This window comes from Phaenicophaeus curvirostris, unplaced genomic scaffold (assembly GCF_032191515.1).
Source record: "Phaenicophaeus curvirostris isolate KB17595 unplaced genomic scaffold, BPBGC_Pcur_1.0 scaffold_300, whole genome shotgun sequence".
NCBI lineage: Eukaryota > Metazoa > Chordata > Aves > Cuculiformes > Cuculidae > Phaenicophaeus > Phaenicophaeus curvirostris.
Window position 1 is genome coordinate 54,621 of NW_027206910.1, and position 21,146 is coordinate 75,766.

Consider the following 21,146-nt stretch of genomic DNA (forward strand, 5'->3'; position numbering starts at 1 on the left):
TTGGGGTGCTGTGAGGGGTCCCAGCGAGGGTTTTTGGGGTCCCAGGTTGGTTTTGATGTGCTGTGAGGGGTCCCAGGGTGGGTTCTGGGGGTCCCAGGGTGTTTTTAGGGTGCTGAGAGGGGTCCCAGCGTGGTTTTGGGGACCCCAGTGTTGCTTTGGGGTGCTGTGAAGGGTTCTGGGCTAAGTTCTGGGGTCCCAGACTGGTTTTGGGGTGCTGTGAGGGGTCCCAGGCCGGTTTTCAGATTCTCAGTGTCGCTTTAGGGTGCTGCGAGTGCTCCCGGGGTGGATTTTTTGGGGCTCCCAGGCTGCTTTTGGGATGCTGTGAGGGATCCCAGGGTGATTTTGGGGACCCCAGTGTTGCTTTGGGGTGCTGTGGCGGGTCCCTGGGTGTTTTTTGGGGGTCCCAGGGTGGGTTCTGTGCTCCCAGGATGCTTTTGGGGTGCTGTAAGGGGTCCCAGGCTGGTTTTCAGGCTCTCGGTGTCACTTTAGGGTGCTGCGAGTGCTCTCGGGGTGGGTTTTTTGGGGCTCCCAGGGTGATTTTGGGGTGCAGGGGGGGTGCCCCCAACCTTCTCGGGGAAGGAGTCGCGGGTCGGGGGGCGAATGTCGGCCATGAAGGGGCTGCGGGCGATGTCCTCGTTGTCGCAGAGGACGTGGACGGCGTAGGCGCCGGGTTCCTGGGGCCAGTAGCGCACGTCGCAGGATCCGTCCCCGCGGTCGTCACACTCGATCTTGGCCTGAGAGGGACCCTCCACCGAGAAACCTGGGGTGGGGAGCAAAAATGGGGGGGGTCAGGGGCACCCCAAAACCCTTCCACCCACCCCCAGAATAACCACAGAGCCCCCCGACATCGCTGGGGGGAGCAGGGACCCCACAGCCCCCCCAAACACCTAGAGAGGATCCTCTCGATAGACCTGGGGGGGGCAAAAAGAGGGGAGGCAAAAAGAGGGGGAGTCAGGGGTACCCCAAAACCCTTCAAACCACCCCCCCCCGAATAACCACAGAGCCCCCCCGACATCGCTGGGGGGAGCAGGGACCCCACAGCCCCCCCAAACACCTAGAGAGGATCCTCTCGATAGACCTGGCGGAGGGGGGGGGGGGCAAAAAGAGGGGAGGGAGGGAAACAAAAGGGGGGTCAGGGTACCCCAAAACCTCCCCGAGAATAATCACAGAGCCCCCCCAACATCGCTGGGGGGTGCAGGGACCCCACAGCCCCCCCCAAAAGACCCATTAGAACCTGGGGGGGCACAGAGGGGGGGTCAGGGTCCCCTAAAACTCCCTCCTTACTCACCCAGAGGTCCCAGCTCTTCCCCCCAGCCCCACTCCGAGGGGTCCCCAGTGCCCCCCCCCCCCTCCAAAGCGGGGTGCCCCCCCCCTCACCGAGGGTCCCCACGTCATCGCCGATGGCCTCCACCACGAAGTCGGCGGCTTTGCCGGCCACGCCGCCCTCCAGGCCGGGGCCCCAGGCCCTGACGCGGGGGGGGGCGCCCGCGGGGGACACCCGCACCTCGAACGGGCTGGGGTGGGGGGGGGGCACCCGGTGACACCACGAACCACCCCAGTGCCACCAGGGCCCCCCCCAGTCACTCCCAGTGCCCTCCCAGGGACTCCCAGGCCCTCCCAGTGCCACCGCAGAGACCCCCCCAGGCCCTCCCAGTGCCACCAGTGCCCTTCCTGTCCCTTCCAGTCCCTCCTAGTGCCCCCAGTGCCCCCCCGAGACCCCCAGTCCCTCCCAGTGCCACCAGTGACCCCCCAGGCCCTCCTACGGCTCCCAGTGCCACCAGTGCCCCCCTAGTCACTCCCAGTGCCACCAGTGCCCTCCCAGGGACTCCCAGGCCCTCCCAGTGCCCCCTCAGTCACTCCCAGTGCCACCAGTGACCCCCTAGAGACCCCCAAGCCCTCCCAGTGCTCCCAGTGCCACCTCAGAGACCCCTCCAGGCCCTCCCAGTGCCACCAGTGCCCTTCCTGTCCCTTCCAGTCCCTCCTAGTGCCCCCAGTGCCCCCCGCCAGAGACCCCCAGTCTCTCCTACTGCTCCAGTGCCACCAGTGCCCCCCCCAGGGCCCCCCCAGTCCCTCCCAGTGCCACCAGTGCCCCCCTATGCCCTCCTACAGCTCCCAGTGCCACCAGCCCCCCACCACCAGTCCCTCCCAGTGCCACCAGTGCCCCCCTAGTCACTCCCAGTGCCACCAGTGCCCTCCCAGGGATCCCCAGGGACTCCCAGTGCCACCTCAGAGACCCCCCCCAGGCCCTCCCAGTGCCACCAGTGCCCTTCCTGTCCCTTCCAGTCCCTCCTAGTGCCCCCAGTGCCCCCCGCCAGAGACCCCCAGTCCCTCCTACTGCTCCAGTGCCACCACTGTCCCCCTAGTCACTCCCAGTGCCACCAGTGCCCTCCCAGAGATCCCCAGGGACTCCCAGACCCTCCCAGTGCCCCCACAGTCCCTCCCAGTGCCACCAGTGCCCCAACCCCGGCCCTCCTAGTGCTCCCAGTGCCCCCCAGTCCTCTCCCAGTGGCCCCCAGTCCCACCTCTAGGGGATGTGCTGCCCCCTGAGTCCCTCCCAGTGCCCCCCAGTCCTCTCCCAGTGTCCCCCAGTCCCACCTCTAGGGGATGTGCTGTCCCTCCCAGTGCCCCCTAGTCCGTCTCAGTGCCCCCCCCAGTGCCTCCCAGTGCCTCCCAGTCCACCTCTAGCCCCTCCCAGTGCCCCCCAGTCCCTCCCAGTGCCCCCCTAGTCCTTCCCACTGCTCTCCAGTTTCTCCCAGTGCCCCCTCCAGACCCTCCCAGTCCCTCCCAGTCCCTCCCAGTGCCCCCCAGTCCCACCTGCGGGGGATGTGCTGCCCCCCCCACGTCGCTGACACCGTGTAGGTGCCGGGCACGGTGGGCAAATACTCGAAGCCGTAGACGCCGTCCCCGAGCTCCGTCTGCTTCAGCGACTCCGCACCCTCTGCGGGGAACAGCGGGGGGGGCCCACGGCCTCAGCGACCCCCCCAAAACCCTCACCCTCCCCCCAGAACCCCAACGACCCCCCAGAACCCCAACGACCCCCCCAAAACCCTCACCCCCCCCCCAGAACCCCAACGACCCCACAGAACCCCAACGACCCCCCCAAAACCCTCACCCCCCCAGAACCCCAACGACCCCCCCGAACCCCAAGGAACCCCCTAGAACCCCAATGACCCCCCCAAAACCCTCACCCCCCCCAGAACCCCAACGACCCCCCCTGAACCCCAATGAACCCCCTAGAACCCCAATGAACCCCCCTGAACCCTCAACCCCCACCCAGAACCTCAATGACCCCCCGGAACCCTCAAACCCCCTCCCCAGAACCCCAATGACCCCCCCAAAACCCTCACCCCCCCCAGAACCCCAACGACCCCCCCTGAACCCCAATGAATCCCCTAGAACCCCAATGAACCCCCCTGAACCCTCAACGACCCCCCCGAACCCTCAAACCCCCCCCTCAGAACCTCAACGACCCCCCCGAACCCCAATGAACCCCCTAGAACCCCAATGACCCCCCCTGAACCCTCACCCCCCCCAGAACCCCAACGACCCCCCCGAACCCCAATGACCCCCCCAGAACCCTCAACGACCCCCCCTGAACCCTCAACCCCCCCCCTCAGAACCTCAACGACCCCCCCGAACCCCAATGAACCCCCTAGAACCCCAATGAACCCCCAAAATCCTCAAACCCCCCCAGAACCCCAATGACCCCCCCAAAACCCTCAACCCCCCAGAACCCCAATGACCCCCCCAAAATCCTCAAACCCCCCCAGAGCCCCAATGACCCCCCGAAAATCCTCAAACCCCTCCAGAACCCCAATGACCCCCCAAAACCCTCAACCCCCCCATAAACCAAATGACCCCCCCAACCCCCAAATTCCCCCCAGAACCCCCGATCCCTAAACGCCCCCAAAATCGAGGTCCCTCCTCCCAAACTGGGGTCCCCCCCACCCCCAAATCAGGATCCCTCCTCCCAAATTGGGGTCCCCCCACCCCCGAATCGGGGTCACCCCCTAAATTGGGGTTCCCCCAAACCCCCATATCAGGACCCCTCCTCCCAAATTGAGATCCCTCCTCCCCAAATCAGGATCCCTCCTCCCAAATCAGGGTCCCCCTCCCCAAATTGGGGTGCCCCCCCCAAATCGGGGTCCCCCCAATCCCCAAACCGGGGTCACCCCCTAAATTGGGGTCCCCCCAACCCCAAACCCAGACCCCTCCTCCCAACTCTGCATTTCTCTTCCCCAAATCAGGATCCCAACCCCCCAAATCGGGATTCCCCCCCCCATATTGGGATCCCCCCTTCCCAAATCAGGATTCCCCCCTCCCAAAGTTGGGGTCCCCCCCCAGATTCGGGGTCCCCCCCGCACTCACTGGGCCCGCGGAGGCTGACGCGCAGCTCCCCGCTGCCGGCGCCCTTGGTGTGAACCTTGAAATCCGCCGGTTCCTGCACCCGGAGCCCCTTGGGCTGCAGCCCCCGACCCACCGCGCGGCACGCCGACGGCACGCAGGCTGTGGGAACCAAGGGTCAGGGGCACCCCAAAAACCGGGGACCCCAAAAACCCCCACCTAGAACAGCCAGGGAACCCCTAAACCTGCATTAGGGGAGATGGGGACCCCCAAACCTGCAGCCCGTGGCACGCCGACAGCACGCAGGCTGCGGGGAACAGAGTCAGGGGCACCCCAAAAACTGGGGAACCCCAAAAACCCCCAACCAGAACAGCCAGGGAGCCCCAGAAACCGAGGAACCCCCAAAAAAACCAACCTAGAACAGCCAGGGAACCCCTAAACCCGCAGCCCCCGACCCACCACGCGGCACGCCGACGGCACGCAGGCTGCGGGGACTAAGGGTCAGGGGCACCCCAAAAACCGGGGAACCCCAAAAACCACACCCCACAGCACCCAGGGCACCCCAAAAACCGGGGAACCCCAAAACCCCCACCTAGAACAGCCAGGGAACCCCTAAACCTGCATTAGGGGAGATGGGGACCCCCAAACCTGCAGCCCACGGCACGCTGACGGCACGCAGGCTGCGGGGAACAGAGTCAGGGGCACCCCAAAAACTGGGGAACCCCAAAACCCACACCCCATAGAAGCCAGGGAACCCCAAAAAACAGGGAACCCCAAAAAACCCCACCTAGAACAGCCAGGGAACCCCTAAACCTGCATTAGGGGAGATGGGGACCCCCAAACCTGCAGCCCACAGCACGCCGACGGCACGCAGGCTGTGGGGAACAGAGTCAGGGGCACCCCAAAAACTGGGGAACCCCAAAAACCCCCAACCAGAACAGCCAGGGAGCCCCAGAAACCGAGGAACCCCAAAAAAACCAACCTAGAACAGCCAGGGAACCCCTAAACCTGCAGCCCCCGACCCACTGCGCGGCACGCCGATGGCACGCAGGCTGCGGGGAACAGAGTCAGGGGCACCCCAAAAACTGGGGAACCCCAAAAACCCCCAACCAGAACAGCCAGGGCACCCCAAAAACTGAGGAACCCCAAAAAAACCCACCGAGAACAGCCAGAGAACCCCTAAACCTGCAGCCCCCGACCCACCATGCGGCACGCCGACGGCACGCAGGATGTGGGAACCAAGGGTCAGGGGCACCCCAAAAACCGGGGAACCCCAAAACCCACACCCCACAGCACCCAGGGCACCCCAAAAACCGGAGAACCCCAAAACCCCCACCTAGAACAGCCAGGGAACCCCTAAACCTGCATTAGGGGAGATGGGGACCCCCAAACCTGCAGCCCGCGGCACGCCGACGGCACGCAGGCTGCGGGGAACAGAGTCAGGGGCACCCCAAAAACTGGGGAACCCCAAAAACCCCCACCTAGAACAGCCAGGGAGCCCCAGAAGCCGAGGAACCCCAAAAAAACCAACCTAGAACAGCCAGGGAAACCCTAAACCCGCAGCCCCCGACCCACCGCGCGGCACGCCGACGGCACACAGGCTGCGGGGACCAAGGGTCAGGGGCACCCCAAAAACTGGGGGCCCCAAAAACCCCCACCCAGAACAGCCAGGGAACCCCAAAAACCAGGGAACCCCAAAAAAACCCACCTAGAAAAGCCAGGGAACCCCTAAACCTGCATTAGGGGAGATGGGGACCCCCAAACCTGCAGCCCGCGGCACCCCGACGGCACGCAGGCTGCGGGGAACAGAGTCAGGGGCACCCCAAAAACTGGGGAACCCCAAAAACCCCCACCTAGAACAGCCAGGGTGCCCCAAAAACTGAGGAACCCCAAAAAACCCCACCTAGAACAGCCAGGGAACCCCTAAACCTGCAGCCCCCAACCCACCGCGCGGCACGCCGACGGCACACAGGCTGCGGGGACCAAGGGTCAGGGGCACCCCAAAAACCGGGGAACCCCAAAAACCACACCCCACAGCACCCAGGGCACCCCAAAAACCGGGGAACCCCAAAACCCCCACCTAGAACAGCCAGGGAACCCCTAAACCTGCATTAGGGGAGATGGGGACCCCCAAACCTGCAGCCCGCGGCACGCCGACGGCACGCAGGCTGTGGGGAACAGAGTCAGGGGCACCCCAAAAACTGGGGAACCCCAAAACCCACACCCCATAGAAGCCAGGGAACCCCAAAAAACAGGGAACCCCAAAAAACCCCACCTAGAACAGCCAGGGAACCCCTAAACCTGCATTAGGGGAGATGGGGACCCCCAAACCTGCAGCCCGCGGCACGCTGATGGCACGCAGGCTGCGGGGACCAAGAGTCATGGGCACCCCAAAAACTGGGGAACCCCAAAAACCCCCACCCAGAACAGCCAGGGAACCCCAAAACCTGCAGGGAGACCCCAAAACCTGCGAGGAGACCCCAAAACCCCACCCCTGGGGAGACCCCATGGACACACGCCCCCATGGACATGGGTACGGGAGCACCCCAAAACATGTGGGAGGTGCGGGGGGGGGAGAGGGGAACCCCCAAATCTGCTCTGGGGGAGATGAGGACCCCCAAATCTGCATTAGGGGAGAGGGGAACCCCCAAATCTGCTCTGGGGGAGATGAGGACCCCCAAATTTGCATTAAGAGGAGATGGGACGCCCAAACCTGCACTGGGGGAGATGGGGACCCCCAAATCTGCATTAGGGGAGAGGGGAACCCCCAAACCTGTGCTGGAGAAGATGGGGAACCCCCAAACCTGCATTAGGGGAGAGGGGAACCCCCAAATCTTTACTGGGGGAGATGGGGACACCCAAACCTGCACTGAGGGAGATGGGGACCCCCAAATCTGTACTGGGGGAGATGGGGACCCCCAAAATCTGCATTAAGAGGAGAGAGGAACCCCCAAACCTGTGCTGGGGGACACACTGGGAGGAGAGGGGACCCCCAAACCATCATTAGAGGAGAGGGGGACCCCCAAACCTGCATCAGGGGAGATGGGGACCCCCAAACCTGCACTGGGAGCCACACTGGGAAGAGAGGCCCCCCCAAACCATCATTAGGGGAGAGGGGGACCCCCAAACATGCACTGGGGAGGGACCCAGGTGTGCCTCAGGCTTTTGGGGGGCAGGAAGGGCCCCCCCTAACCCCGACCCCCCCCATACCGTCAGCGCCGCGAGGAACAGGCAGAAGGAGCAGGAGGAGGCGGAGAGAGACAGAGCGAAGTCATGGGGGGCGCGGGGCCCCCCCAGCGACAGGCAGAGCCCCCCGACATCGGCCTGGGGGGCTGGAAGCACAGAGACCCCCCGAAACGGGGGGGGCAGAAGCACAGAGAGACCCTGAGAGGGAAGGACAGAGACCCCCCAGTTAGAAAGGACAGAGACCCCCAAATTAGGAAGGAGAGACCCCCAAGTTTGAGGGGGGGGTACACAGAGAACCCCGAGTTTAGAGGCTGAGGGGAGACAGGGACCCCCAAGTTTGGGGAGTGGGGGACACAGAGAACCCCGAGTTTAGAGGCTGAGGGGAGACAGGGACCCCCAAGTTTGGGGAGTGGGGGACACAGAGAACCCCGAGTTTAGAGGCTGAGGGGAGACAGGGACCCCCAAGTTTGGGGGTGGGACAGAGATCTCCAAGTTGGGAAGGACAGAGAACCCCAAATTAGGGGAGGGGGATACAGAGACCCCCAAGTTTAGGGGGACACAGAAATCCTCAAGCTGAAAAGTTGGGGGGGGGGTGACATAGGGCACAGAGACCCCCATGTTGGGGGGAGCGAGGAAACAGAGACCCCCAAGTTATGGGAGGGCCAGGGACCCCCAAGCCAGGAAGGACAGGGACCCCCAAGTTGGGGGGCAGAGGAGGACGAAGCCCCCAGAATTGGGGGGCAGGAGCATAGAGACCCCTAGAATTGGGGGGCAGGAGGATGGAGATTTGGGGGGACACCCCCGATTTTGGGGGGGGGGGGGGGGTGGTGTCAGAGGAGGTCGGGGACTCACCCTGCCCCACGTTGACAGTGAAGGGGCTGCGGGGGATGGGGGCCCCCCCAAAAGCGACGTGGACGGCGTGGGGCCCCTCGGCCGTGGGGCGATAGGAGCAGCGGAAGGAACCGTCGCCCCGAGACTCCAGCACGGGCTCCACCGTCCCCCGGCGCCCGCTGGGGTCCACGATGGACACCTCGACATCGCCGGGGCCCGCGCCTGCGGAGAACGGAGATAAAGGGGGGGCCTGAACCCCTGAACCCCCAAATCCCATCCCTTCCGCCTCGCCGGTGCCCGCGCCTGCGGAGAACGGAGATAAAGAGGGGGGCCTGAACCCCTGAACCCCCAAATCCCATCCCTTCCACCTCGCCGGGGCCTGTGACTGCTGGAAATGGCATTAGAGGAGGGTCCTGAACGCCTGAACCCCCAAATCTCATCCCTTCCACCTCGCCGGGGCCTGCGACTGCTGAATATGGAGTTAAAGGGGGATCCTGAACCCCTGAACCCCCAAATCTCACCCCTTTGACCCCACTGGGGCCTGTGACTGCTGGAAATGGTGTTAAAGGGGGGTCCTGAACCCCTGAACCCCCAAATCTCATCCCTTCCACTTCACCGGGGCCTGTGCCTGCTGGATATGGCGTTAAGGGGGGTCCTGAACCCCTGACCCCCCAGAACCATTCCTAAGCTCCCTCAGAGCTCCCCAGGCTCCCTCAGAGCCCCCCCAAAGCCCTCTCAGAGCTTCCCTGACCCCCCAAACCATCCCAAAGCCCCCTCAGAGCACCCCAAAGCCCCCAAAACCACCCCAAAGCCCCCTCAGAGCACCCCAAAGCCTCCAAAACCATCCCAAAGCCCCCCCCGAGCTCCCCTGACCCCCCAAACTGATCCCAAAGCCCCCTCAGAGCACCCCAAAACCCCCAAAACCATCCCAAAGCCCCCCCAGAGCTCCCCAGGCTCCCTCAGAGCCCCCCAAAGCCCTCTCAGAGCTCCCCTGACCCCCCAAAACCATCCCAAAGCCCCCTAAGAGCTCCCCTGACCCCCCAAAATGATCCTAAAGCCCCCTCAGAGCCCCTCAAAGGCCCCAAAACCACCCAAAGCCCTCTCAGAGCTCCCCAGGCTCCCTCAGAGCTCCCCAAAGCCCTCTCAGAGCTCCCCTGACCCCCCAAAATGATCCCAAAGCCCCCTCAGAGCACCCCAAAGCTCCCAAAACCACCCCAAAGCCCCCTCAGGGCACCCCAAAGCCTCCAAAACCACCCCAAAGTCCCCTCAGAGCCCCCCAGGTTCCCTCAGAGCCCCCCAAAGCCCTCTCAGAGCTCCCCTGACCCCCCAAAATCATCCCAAAGCCCCCTCAGAGTCCCTCAAATCCCTCTCAGAGCTCCCTCAACCCCCCAAAACCATCCCAAAGCCCCCTCAGAGCACCCTAAAACCATCCCAAAGCCCCCTCAGAGTCCCCCAAAATCCCTCTCAGAGCTCCCTCGACCCCCCAAAAACCATCCCCAAGCCCCTTCAGAGTCCCCCAAATCCCTCGCAGAGCTCCCTCGACCCCTCAAAAACCACCCCAAAGCCCCCTCAGAGTCCCCCAAAGCCCCCTCAGAGTCCCTCAAATCCCTCTCAGAGCCCCCCTGACCCCCCAAAACCATCTCAGAGCCCCCTAAAGCCCTCTCAGAGCTCCCCTGACCCCCAAAACCATCCCCAAGCTCCCTCAAAGCCCCTCCAAAACCCTCTCAGAGCCCTCCAAAGCCCCCTCAGAGCCCCCCAAAGCCCCCTCAGGGCTCCCCTGACCCCCCAAAACCATCCCAAAGCCCCCTCAGAGTCCCCCAAAGCCCCCTTGGAGTCCCCCAAATCCCTCTCAGACCTCCCCTGACCCCCTAACACCATCCCAAAGCCCCCTCAGAGTCCCCCAAATCCCTCTCAGAGCTCCCTCGACCCCCCAAAAACCATCCCAAATCCCTCTCTGAGTCCCCCAAATCCCTCTCAGAGCCCCCCTGACCCCCCAAAACCATCTCAGAGCCCCCTAAAGCCCTCTCAGAGCTCCCCTGACCCCCAAAACCATCCCCAAGCTCCCTCAAAGCCCCCCCAAAGCCCTCTCAGAGCCCCCCAAAGCCCCCTCAGAGCCCCCCAAAGCCCCCTCAGGGCTCCCCTGACCCCCCAAAACCATCCCAAAGCCCCCTCAGAGCCCCCCAAAGCCCCCCGAGCCCCTCACCGGCGGTGAAGATGTCGAAGTAGGTGCTCTTGTTGGCCACGTTGCCCACGGGCTCGAGGCCGGGACCTTGGGCCGACACTCGCCCCGCGTCGCCCGCCGCCCGCCCCACTTGCACCTCGAAGGGGCTCTTGGCGATGTGCTGCCCCGCGAACAGCACCGTCACCTGGGGGGGACCCCGAAACCGGGGTGCGGGGGGGTCAGACAGCAAGAGGGACCCCGAAAACGGGGGCGGGACAGAGGGAGACGGCAACGGGGGCCCCGAAATGGGGGGTCAGGGGGGTGAGAGAGCAGCAGGGACCCCAAAATGGGGGTCAGGGGGTTCAGACAGCAACGGGGACCCCAAAAAGGGGAAGGTAGGGGCTGAGACAACAAGAGGGACCCCGAAAACGGGGGCGGGACAGGGGGGAGACGGCAACAGGGACCTCAAAATGGGGGGTCAGGGGGGTGAGAGAGCAGCAGGGACCCCAAAATGGGGGTCAGGGGGTTCAGACAGCAACGGGGACCCCAAAAAGGGGAAGGTAGGGGCTGAGACAACAAGAGGGACCCTGAAAATGGGGAGACAGCGGGGAGACAGCAACAGGGACCCTAAGAACAGGGTGTGAGACAGCAGCAGAAACCCAAAAATGGGGGTCCAGGAGGGAGGCAGCAGCAGGGACCCTGAAAACATGGCATGAGACCCCATAAACCTCCACAGGGACCTCAAAATCCCACAAGGGGACCCCAAAATCCACCTCCCAGGGGCCACAGGGCCCTCCATGAGGCCTCCAAATGCCTCAGGACCCCCCCAAACACCTCCTGCCCCCCCAGACACCTTGTGGACGCCGGTGACTTTGGGGACGTAGGAGACGGAGAAGGTGCGGTTCTTGTCGTTGTTGGCCACCACTTTCGCCTGGGGAGGGTGGAGACGAGCCGTGAGCCCCCCCGGGCCCCCAAAACCCCGCAGCACCCCTAAACGACCCCATTTTCCCCTGAAGCCCCCCCCAAACCTCCTCCACCCCCTCAATTTCCCCCTCAAAACCCTCAGAAATCCCTTCCAGACCCCTCAAAGCCCCTTCACCCCGTCAGAGCCCCCCATCCAGGCCCCTAAATCCCCCCCTCAACCCCCTTCCAACACCCCCAATCCCCCCCAAACCTCCTCAACTCCCCCCAATCCCCTTCCAACACCCCCAATTCCCCCCCAAACCTCCTCAATTCCCCCCAACCCCCTTCCACAACCCCCAATTCCCCTCTAAACCCCCCCAAACCTCCCCGACCCCCCCCCCCGCAGCCCCCCCCGTGCCCACCTCCTCGCGGTGCCCCGCAGGATCCTCCACGTAGACCAGGACGTCGCCCTGCCCGGCGCTGATCGTCTCCACGGTGAACTCTGCTCGCTGCTTCACCATGTTCCCCGTCGGTTCGATGCCTGCACCCCGAAACCGTCAGCTCCTGCCTCGATCCGAGGGTCCAACCCCAACCCAGGGGTTCCCCAACTCACCCGGCCCGTAGGCTCGCGCCTTTTTGGGGTTGAGTTTGGGGCGCAGGGGGGCCCCCGGCTTCAGCTTGGCCTTGGGGAACTGCGACAGGTAAGTCATGACCGAGTGCTCGTCCACGTTGGGGTCCACGATCTCCTCAGGTGTGATCACCTGGGGGGAAGAAGAGCAGAAAGAGGGGGTTCAGCAGATGAGACTAAGCTGGGTGGAAGCGTGGATCTGATGGAGGGGTTTGAGGTTCTCCTAAAGGGATCTGAACTGCTTGGATCCATGGATCTGATGGAGGGGTTTGAGGTTCTCCAAAGGGATCTGAACTGCTTGGATCCATGGATCTGATGGAGGGGTTTGAGGTTCTCCTAAAGGGATCTGAACTGCTTGGATCCATGGATCTGATGGAGGGGTTTGAGGTTCTCCTAAAGGGATCTGAACTGCTTGGATCCATGGATCTGATGGAGGGGTTTGAGGTTCTCCTAAAGGGATCTGAACTGCTTGGATCCATGGATCTGATGGAGGGGTTTGAGGTTCTCCAAAGGGATCTGAACTGCTTGGATCCATGGATCTGATGGAGGGGTTTGAGGTTCTCCTAAAGGGATCTGAACTGCTTGGATCCATGGATCTGATGGAGGGGTTTGAGGTTCTCCTAAAGGGATCTGAACTGCTTGGATCCATGGATCTGATGGAGGGGTTTGAGGTTCTCCAAAGGGATCTGAACTGCTTGGATCCATGGATCTGATGGAGGAGTTTGAGGTTCTCCTAAAGGGATCTGAACGGCTTGGATCCATGGATCTGATGGAGGGGTTTGAGGTTCTCCAAAGGGATCTGAACTGCTTGGATCCATGGATCTGATGGAGGGGTTTGAGGTTCTCCTAAAGGGATCTGAACTGCTTGGATCCATGGATCTGATGGAGGGGTTTGAGGTTCTCCTAAAGGGATCTGAACTGCTTGGATCCATGGATCTGATGGAGGGGTTTGAGGTTCTCCAAAGGGATCTGAACTGCTTGGATCCATGGATCTACTAGAGGGATTTGAGGTTCTCCAGAGGGATCTGAACTGCTTGGATCCATGGATCTGATGGAGGGGTTTGAGGTTCTCCTAAAGGGATCTGAACTGCTTGGATCCATGGATCTGATGGAGGGGTTTGAGGTTCTCCAAAGGGATCTGAACTGCTTGGATCCATGGATCTGATGGAGGGGTTTGAGGTTCTCCTAAAGGGATCTGAACTGCTTGGATCCATGAGCTGAGACCAACAGGATGAGGTTTAACGAGGCCAAAAGCCGCGTGCTGCACTTGGGGCTCAACAACCCTGGGGAGATCCAACCTAGGAGAAGCCTGGCTGGAGGAGAAGGAGCTGGGGGTATTGGTTGAACAGGAGCCAGCAAGGGCCCAGGTGGCCAAGAAGGCCAAGGGCATCTTGGCTTGGAGCAGACACGGCGTGGCCAGCAGGGCCAGGGAGGTTCTTCTCCCTTGGACTCAGCCCTGGGGAGACCAAACCTTGAGAACTTTGTTGAGCTGTGGGCCCCTCACCACAAGAAGGACGTTGAGGCTCTGGAGCGAGTCCAGAGAAGAGCAACGAAGCTGGTGAGGGGGCTGGAGAACGAGGATTATGAGGAGTGGGGGAGGAACCTGGAGAAGAGGAGGCTGAGGGGAGACCTCATTGCTCTCTCCAACTCCTTGAGAGGAGGTTGTGGAGAGGAGGGAGCTGGGCTCTTCTCCCAAGTGACAAGACGAGAGGGAACGGCCTTGAGCTCCACCAGGGGAGGGTCAAGCTGGATATGAGGCAAAAATTCTTCACGGAAAGGGTCGTTGGGTGCTGGAACAGGGAGGGGGTTGAGGCCCCTTCCCTGGAGGGGTTTAAAACCGAGCGGCTGAGGTGCTGAGGGTTTAGTGATTGCTGAGAAGGGTTGGACTCAACGATCCCGTGGGTCTTTCCCAACCTGCTTATTCTGGGATTCTAGGATTCGGTGATTTTATGGTTCTCGTGCCCCAGGGAGCCCCCCCAGCCCCGGGAGGACCCCCCCTTACCCACCTGGGGGATCCCCAGCCACTCATCGGCCTGCTGCATGGCCTCCCGCGCGTTGTCCACGGGTTTGCTGGGGTCCCACGAGTCCCAGTCGGGGCACAGGCCTGGGCGAGGGAGAGAAGGGGTTAATTGGGGTGGGGGGGACACAGGTTCCCTGACCCCCCGCTCCTTGTGCTGGGGAGGGACACAGAACCCTGCACCCCCTTTTATACTTGGGAGGGGGGACACAGCATCCCTGCACCCCCCTTTATATTTGAGGGGAGGACACATGACACATCTCCCCTGCTCCTGTCTGTCCCCAGGACCCCCCCCCCACATCGTGTCCCCCCATCCAGGACCCCCCAAACCCCTCCAGGACCCCCCGAACCCCCCCCCAGCCCATCACCAGGCACCCAGCTATGGGACCAGGGTCGTACCTGCTGAAGTTGGTGATGGGTGGCTGGACCAGGACCCCTCCTCACATCGTGTCCCCCCCTCTAGGACCCCCCAAGCCCCTCCAGGACCCCCCGAAGCCCCTCCAGGACCCCCCGAAGCCCCCCCAGCCCTTCACCAGGCACCCAGCTATGGGACCAGGGTCGTACCTGCTGAAGTTGGTGATGGGTGGCTGGACCAGGACCCCTCCTCACATTGTGTCCCCCCCTTCAGGACCCCCCAAGCCCCTCCAGGACCCCCCCAAACCTCTCCAGGACCCCCCCAAGCCCTCACCGGGGGCGCAGCTATCGACCAGGGCTCCCAGGGCGCGGCCGCTCTGCCAGTCCTTGCTGAAGTTGGTGATGGGCAGCTGGGGCAGGCGGTTCTGGATCCAGCCCAGCAGGCGCTGCTTGGGCGTCTGGCGCTTGGCCTCCTCCTCATCCTCCTCGTCCCACATGGGCATCGAGATGGAGTAGTGAAGGATCAGCGTCCAGATCAGCCCCAGGATCAGCTTCAGGTTCCCGTCCACGATGGCTTTGCTGTCTGCGGGGACACGGGGGGATCAGACGGAGGGGTTTGAGGTTCTCCAGAGGGATCTGAACTGCTTGGATCCATGGATCTACTAGAGGGATTTGAGGTTCTCCTAAAGGGATCTGAACTGCTTGGATCCATGGATCTGATGGAGGGGTTTGAGGTTCTCCAAAGGGATCTGAACTGCTTGGATCCATGGATCTGATGGAGGGGTTTGAGGTTCTCCTAAAGGGATCTGAACTGCTTGGATCCATGGATCTGATGGAGGGGTTTGAGGTTCTCCTAAAGGGATCTGAACTGCTTGGATCCATGGATCTGATGGAGGGGTTTGAGGTTCTCCAAAGGGATCTGAACTGCTTGGATCCATGGGTTGAAACCAACGGGATGAGGTTTAACGAGGCCAAATGCCAAGTCCTGCACTTGGGGCTCAACAACCCTGGGGAGATCCAACCTAGGAGAAGCCAAGGGCATCTTGGCTTGGAGCAGACACAACGTGGCCAGCAAGGCCAGGGAGGTTCTTCTCCCTTGGACTCAGCCCTGGGGAGACCAAACCTTGAGAACTTTGTTGAGCTGTGGACCCCTCACCACAAGAAGGACGTTGAGGCTCTGGAGCGAGTCCAGAGAAGAGCAACGGAGCTGGTGAGGGGGCTGGAGAACGAGGATTATGAGGAGTGGGGGAGGAACCTGGAGAAGAGGAGGCTGAGGGGAGACCTCATTGCTCTCTCCAACTCCTTGAGAGGAGGTTGTGGAGAGGAGGGAGGGAATGGCCTCAAGCTCCACCAGGGGAGGTTCAGACTGGACATCAGGGAAAAATTCTTCACGGAAAGGATCACTGGGCACTGGAACAGGGAGGGGGTTGAGTCACCTTCCCTGCAGGGGTTTAAAAACGAGCGGACGAGGCGCTGAGGGACACGGTTTGGTGATTGATGGGGACGGTTGGACTCCACGATCCAGCGGGTCTTTTCCAACCTGGTGATTCTGTGATTCCGTAAGGAGGAGCGGGGGGACATGAAGCCACCCCGGAGAAGGGCACAGGGCACCCTACGCCTGTGCCGAGGGGACACAGAGGGGTGACAGGCCCCGTGGGTGGGGGACCGGGACACTGGAAAGGGATGTGACAACCTAGAGACAGATCAGGGATCCTGAAGGATGGGGACAGGGACGTGGGGACAGGGACACTCTCCATCCTCCCCCAGACGGAGACGGTGGAATGGGAGACACAGCGTGTGGAGACATCGTGGGGACAGGGGGAATCAGAGACTCTGTGGGATGGGGACAGGGACACGGGAGGGGGACAGGGACACGGGAGGATGGAGACACGGAGGTGCCGGGGCACGAGGACACAGGAGCCACGGGTGGGACACGGGGAGGGGGCGCGCCCAGGGCCTTGTTAGGGGGTTGGGGGGGTCCCCAAAAGCCCAGATCCCTGTTAGGCATCGTGGGGGCCGGGAGGGAGGATCCCTGGGTCCCCATTAGGGATTTGGGGGGCACTGGGGGCGGTCCCTGGATGCCCATGTCCCCATCAGGAGTTTAGGAAGGGTCCCCGTTAGAGGTTCAGGGGGGGTCCCACATGCCTGGGTCCCCATCAGGGGTTTAGAGGGGGGTCCCTGGCTGCTCAGGTCCCCATCAGGGGTTTGGGAAGGGTCCTCGTTAGGGGTTTAGGGGGACCCCACACGCCTGGGTCCCCATCACAGGTTTAGAGGGGGGCCCTGGATGCCCGGGACCCTATTAGGGGTTTAGGGGGGTCCCACATGCCCAGGTCCCCATCAGGGGTTTGGGAAGGGTCCCCGTTAGGGGTTTGGGGGGTCCCGCATGCCCAGGTCCCCATCAGGGGGTTGGGAAGGGTCCCCGTTAGAGGTTTAGGGGGATCCCACACGCCTGGGTCCCCGTTAGTGGTTTAGAGGGGGGTCCCTGGATGTCTGGGTCCCCGTTATGGATTTACGGGGGGTCCCACATGCTGCGGTCCCCATTAGGGTTTTAGGGGGGTCCCCATTAGGGTTTTAGGGGGGATCCCACGCACCCGGGTCCCCATTAGGGGTTTGGGGGGGTCCCACACACCCGGGACCCCATCAGGGGTTTGGGGGGGGGGGGGGTCCCACACACCCGGGTCCCCAACAGGGGTTTGGGGGGGGGGTCCCATACACCCGGGTCCCCGTTAGGGGTTATCGGGGGGGGGGGTCCCACACGCCCAAGACCCCTTAGGGGTTCGGGGGAGGGTGGGGGGCAGGGATGCTCTTCGGGGTGGGGGAGGGGGTCCCGCCCCGCCCGGCCCCTCCCCCGCTCCAGCATTTTTTGGCCTTATAAGGGCTCAGGCTCCGGAGGCGCCGCCCCCCCCCCCCCCCCTTCTCGGACCCCCCCCCCCGGCCCCCCCAGCCCCGCCCGCAATCGGGATGCGGGGAACCGCAGGGCGAGGCCCCCCCCCCCCCCCCAACATTCCTGGGATGGGAGCGGGACCGCCCCCCCCAGCCTTTGTTATGGGGGGGGGGCGGGGCCGGGGGGGCCCAAAAATGGGGGGGGGGGGGTGTTCTACGGACCACATGGGGGGGGTCACAAAGAGGGGAGAGGGTCCCTGTAACTACGGGGGCTCCGGGGAGGGGGCGCAAACCCTCCTTCCCCACTTTGGGGGGGGCTCCCCAAGCCATTCTTACTGCTCTGGGGGTCTGGGGGGGCTCCCACCGTCACTCCCCCTTTTGGGGGGGGCTCCCCCAGGCACCCTATTACCATGGGGGGGCGGTTCCCATCCTCCTCCTCCTTTGGGGGGCTCCCCCGTCACTGTTGGGGGGTCAAAGAAGGCCCCCCCTGCATAATATTGCCACGTGGGGCTGGGGGGGCTCCCCAAAACCCCTATTCTGGGAGTTGGGGGGTCTCCACTACTCCGCTATTGCTATGTGGGTTGTGGGGGGCTCCCCCAAACCCCCATCATTGGGGGGTGTCCCAGTGCCTCCCTACTGCTACGTGGGTCTGGGGGGGCTCCCCAAACCCTGATTATTTGGGGGAGGAGGCTCCCCAGACCCCGATTATCGGGGGGGGGGAGGGGGTCAGTCCGCAGACCCCAATTATCTGGGATGGGGGGCTCCTATTATCTGGGGGGGGCGGCTCCCCAGACCCCCATTATCAGAGGGGGCGGGGTCCCTAGACCCCAACTATCCAGGAGAGAGAGATCCCCAGACCCCAATTATTGGGGGAGGGGGATCCCCAGACCCCAATTAGCAGGGGGGTGGCTCCCCAGACCCCAATTATCTGGGATGGGGGGGCTCGCCAGACCCCTTTATCGAGGCTGGGGTATCCCCAGGCCCCAATTATCGGGGGGGGGCACCCCAGACCCCTTTATCGAAGCAGGGGGAACTCCCTAGACCCTCCTTATCTGGATGGGGATCTTCCTAGACTCCAATTACTGGGGGGGGGGCGGCTACCCAGACCCCTTTATCGAGGGAGGGGGATTCCCCAGACCCCAATTATCGAGGGGTGGGCTCCTCAGACCCCAATTATCGGGGGGGGGGGGCTCCTTAGATCCCCATTATCTGGGATAGGAGGTTCCCTAGACCCCCTTTATCGGGATAGGGATCTCCCTAGACCCCTTTATCGATGGAGGGAGCTCCCTGGACCCCCGTTATGGAGGAAAGGGGATCCGCAGACCCCGTTATTGAGGGAGGGGACACCCTAGACCCCCATTATGGAGGGAGGGGGCTCCCCAGACCCCTTTATCGAGGGGAGGGGGATCCCTAGACCCCTTTATCGAGGGGAGAGGACCCCTTTATCGAGGCAGGGGGCTCCTCAGGCCCCAATTATCGAGGGGGGGGATCCCCAGACCCCTTTAGCGAGGGGAGGGGGCTCCCCACACCCCTTTATCGAGGGGAGGGGGCTCCCCAGACCCCAATTAGCGAGGGGAGGGGGCTCCCCAGGCCCCAATTAGCGAGGGGAGGGGGATCCCTAGACCCCTTTATCGAGGGAGGAGGACCCCTTTATCGAGGCGGGGGGCTCCCCAGCCCCCTTTATCAAGAGGAGGGGGCTCCTCAGGCCCCAATTAGCGAGGACGGGGGATCTCTAGACCCCTTTATTGAGGGAAGGGAGATCCCCAGACCCCTTTATCGAGGAGGGGGGCTCCCCACAGCCCTTTATCGAGGCGGGGGGCTCCTCAGCCCCCAATTATTGAGGAAGGGGGATCCCCAGACCCCTTTATCAAGGGAGGGGGCTCCCCACACCCCTTTATGGAGGCGGAGGGCTCCTCAGGCCCCCGTTATGGAGGGAGGGGGGCTCCGTAGACCCCGCTCTTCCCCTCCCCCTTCTCTCCCCCCCCCCCCCCCCCGGCGCCTCACCGATGGAGACGAGCTTGATGTTCTCCCTCTCGAGGAACTCGAGGGCCACGGAGACGTTCTCGAGCTGCATCTGTCGGAAGGTGGGGCGGGCGTTGTACTTTCTGCCCATCTTCTTCTGGCTGAGCACCTCGAGGAGGGCGATGAGGCGCAGCCCGTCGCCCAGGTCGGTCTGGAGGTTGCCCACGCGCTTCTGGACGCACTTGAGGTGCTCGTTGCACCAGCGGGTGAAGGTGTTCTGCTGGATGCGCTTCCAGGGCGCGTCCTCGGCCAGGTCCTTCTCGGTGGCCGGCATCTCGCCGTCCGCCTCCGCCCGCCCCGGCGCCTCCTGCGCCCGCGGCCCGCGGCCCGCGCTCATCGCCCTGGGGAGCGGGAGGGGTCAGCGGGGGGGAGGGGCTGGGGGGGGGGAGGGGGGGGGTAGGGGGAGAGGGGGGGGGTAGGGGGAGAGGGGGGGTAGGGGGAGAGGGGAGGGGGGGGGAGGAGGGGTTAGGGGAGGGGAGAGGGGGCGCTCATCGCCCTGAGGGGATGGGGGTGGAGCAGGGGAGGGGTTAGGGGAGGGGGAGAGGGGGGGTAGGGGGAGAGGAGGGGTTAGGGGAGGGGAGCGGGGGGAGAGGGAGGGGAGGGGGAGGAGGGGGGAGGAGGGGTTGGGGGGAGAGGGAGGGGTTAGGGGAGGAGAGGGGGGGTAGGGGAGGGGGAGAGGGGAGAGGAGGGGTTAGAGGGTAGAGGGGGTGGGTAGTGGGGAGAGGAGGGGTTAGAGGAGGGGAGAGGGGGCGCTCATCGCCCTGAGGGGACGGGGGGATCAGGGGAGGGGTTAGAGGGGGGAAGGGGGGGGGTTAGGGGAGAGAGGAGGGGTTGGAGGGGAGAGGGGAGAGGGAGGGGGGGAGGAGGGGTTGGGGTGGAGAGGGAGGGGGAGAGGGGAGGAGGAGGGGTTAGAGGAGGGGAGAGGGGGTGCTCATCGACCTGAGGGGACGGGGGGGATCAGGGGAGGGGTTAGAGGGGGGGAGGGGGGAGAGGGGGGAATAAGGGTTGGGGGGAGAGGAGGGGTTAGGGGTGGGGGAGAGGGGGCACTCGTCACCCTGGGGGGACAGGGGGGATCAGGGGACGGGTTAGAGGAGGGAGGGGGGGAGGAAGGGTTAGGGGGGAGGGGGGGGAGGGGTTAGGGGGGAGAGGAGAGGTTGGGGGGGAGAGGAGAGAGGGAGGGGGAGAGGGAGGGGTTGGGGGAGAAGGGGAGAGGGAGGGGTTAGAGGAGGGGAGAGGGGGAGAGGAGGGGTTGGGGAGGGAGAGGGAGGGGTTAGGGGAGGGGTTGGGGGAGAGGGGGGGTTAGGGGGGAGAGGAGGGCCTGGAGGGGGAGAGGGAGGGGTTAGAGGAGGGGAGAGGGGGTGCTCATCGCCCTGAGGGGACGGGGGGATCAGGGGAGGGGTTAGAGAGGGGGAGAGGAGGGGTTAGAGGGGAGAGGAGGGGTTAGGGGTGGGGGAGGGGGGATTGGGAGGGGTTAGAGGGGAGAGGGGGGTTTAAAGGTGGGGGAGAGGGGGAGAGGGAGGGGTTAGGGGAGGGGGAGGAGTAAGGGGGGAGAGGGAGGAGTAAGGGGGGAGAGAGGGGGTTGGGGTGGGGGAAAGGGGGGGAGGAGGGGTTGGGGGGGAGAGGAGAGGGGGAGAGGGAGGGGGAGAGGAGGGGTGTAGGAGGGGTTGAGGGGAGAAGGGGAGAGGGAGGGGTTGGGGGAGAGGAGGGGTTAAGAAACAGGGGGAGAAGGGGATGGGAGGGGTTGGTGGGGAGAGGGAGGGGTTAGGGGAGAGGGAGAGAGGGGTGGGAGGGGTTGAGGAGGAGGAGACTGGGGAGGG

General features: G+C 63.8%; 2 protein-coding genes across 4 annotated transcripts in view; one reads left to right on the forward strand and one right to left on the reverse strand.

Annotated features, from left to right (window-relative positions):
* LOC138734908 (filamin-A-like) overlaps positions 1-19,670 on the reverse strand; it is a 70,380-nt gene extending 50,710 nt beyond the window's left edge. For all 3 annotated transcript variants that reach the window (XM_069882738.1, XM_069882737.1, XM_069882736.1), the window contains exons 1-12: positions 19,312-19,670; positions 14,759-15,007; positions 14,060-14,157; positions 12,039-12,186; positions 11,848-11,966; positions 11,376-11,453; positions 10,565-10,727; positions 8,383-8,583; positions 4,369-4,506; positions 2,815-2,938; positions 1,378-1,514; positions 567-760 (exon numbers count right to left, since the gene is read on the reverse strand). In XM_069882738.1, the coding sequence (XP_069738839.1) occupies positions 567-760; positions 1,378-1,514; positions 2,815-2,938; positions 4,369-4,506; positions 8,383-8,583; positions 10,565-10,727; positions 11,376-11,453; positions 11,848-11,966; positions 12,039-12,186; positions 14,060-14,157; positions 14,759-15,007; positions 19,312-19,666 (2,004 nt within the window). In that variant the 5' untranslated portion in view covers positions 19,667-19,670. The remainder of the gene's footprint in view (positions 1-566; positions 761-1,377; positions 1,515-2,814; positions 2,939-4,368; positions 4,507-8,382; positions 8,584-10,564; positions 10,728-11,375; positions 11,454-11,847; positions 11,967-12,038; positions 12,187-14,059; positions 14,158-14,758; positions 15,008-19,311) is intronic.
* Positions 8,999-9,987, forward strand: LOC138734903 (uncharacterized). Its single transcript, XM_069882726.1, has 4 exons — positions 8,999-9,013; positions 9,325-9,439; positions 9,735-9,872; positions 9,977-9,987. The coding sequence occupies exons 1-4, from the start codon at positions 8,999-9,001 to the stop codon at positions 9,985-9,987; spliced, it is 279 nt and encodes a 92-aa protein (XP_069738827.1).
* Positions 19,671-21,146: the final 1,476 nt, after the last annotated feature.

Excerpts from the sequence above, each read along its gene's own strand:
- LOC138734903 (XM_069882726.1), top strand. Across the intron at positions 9,440-9,734 it reads CCCCTCAGAGCCCCTCAAAG|AGCTCCCTCAACCCCCCAAA; the intron begins GCCCCAAAACCA and ends AATCCCTCTCAG.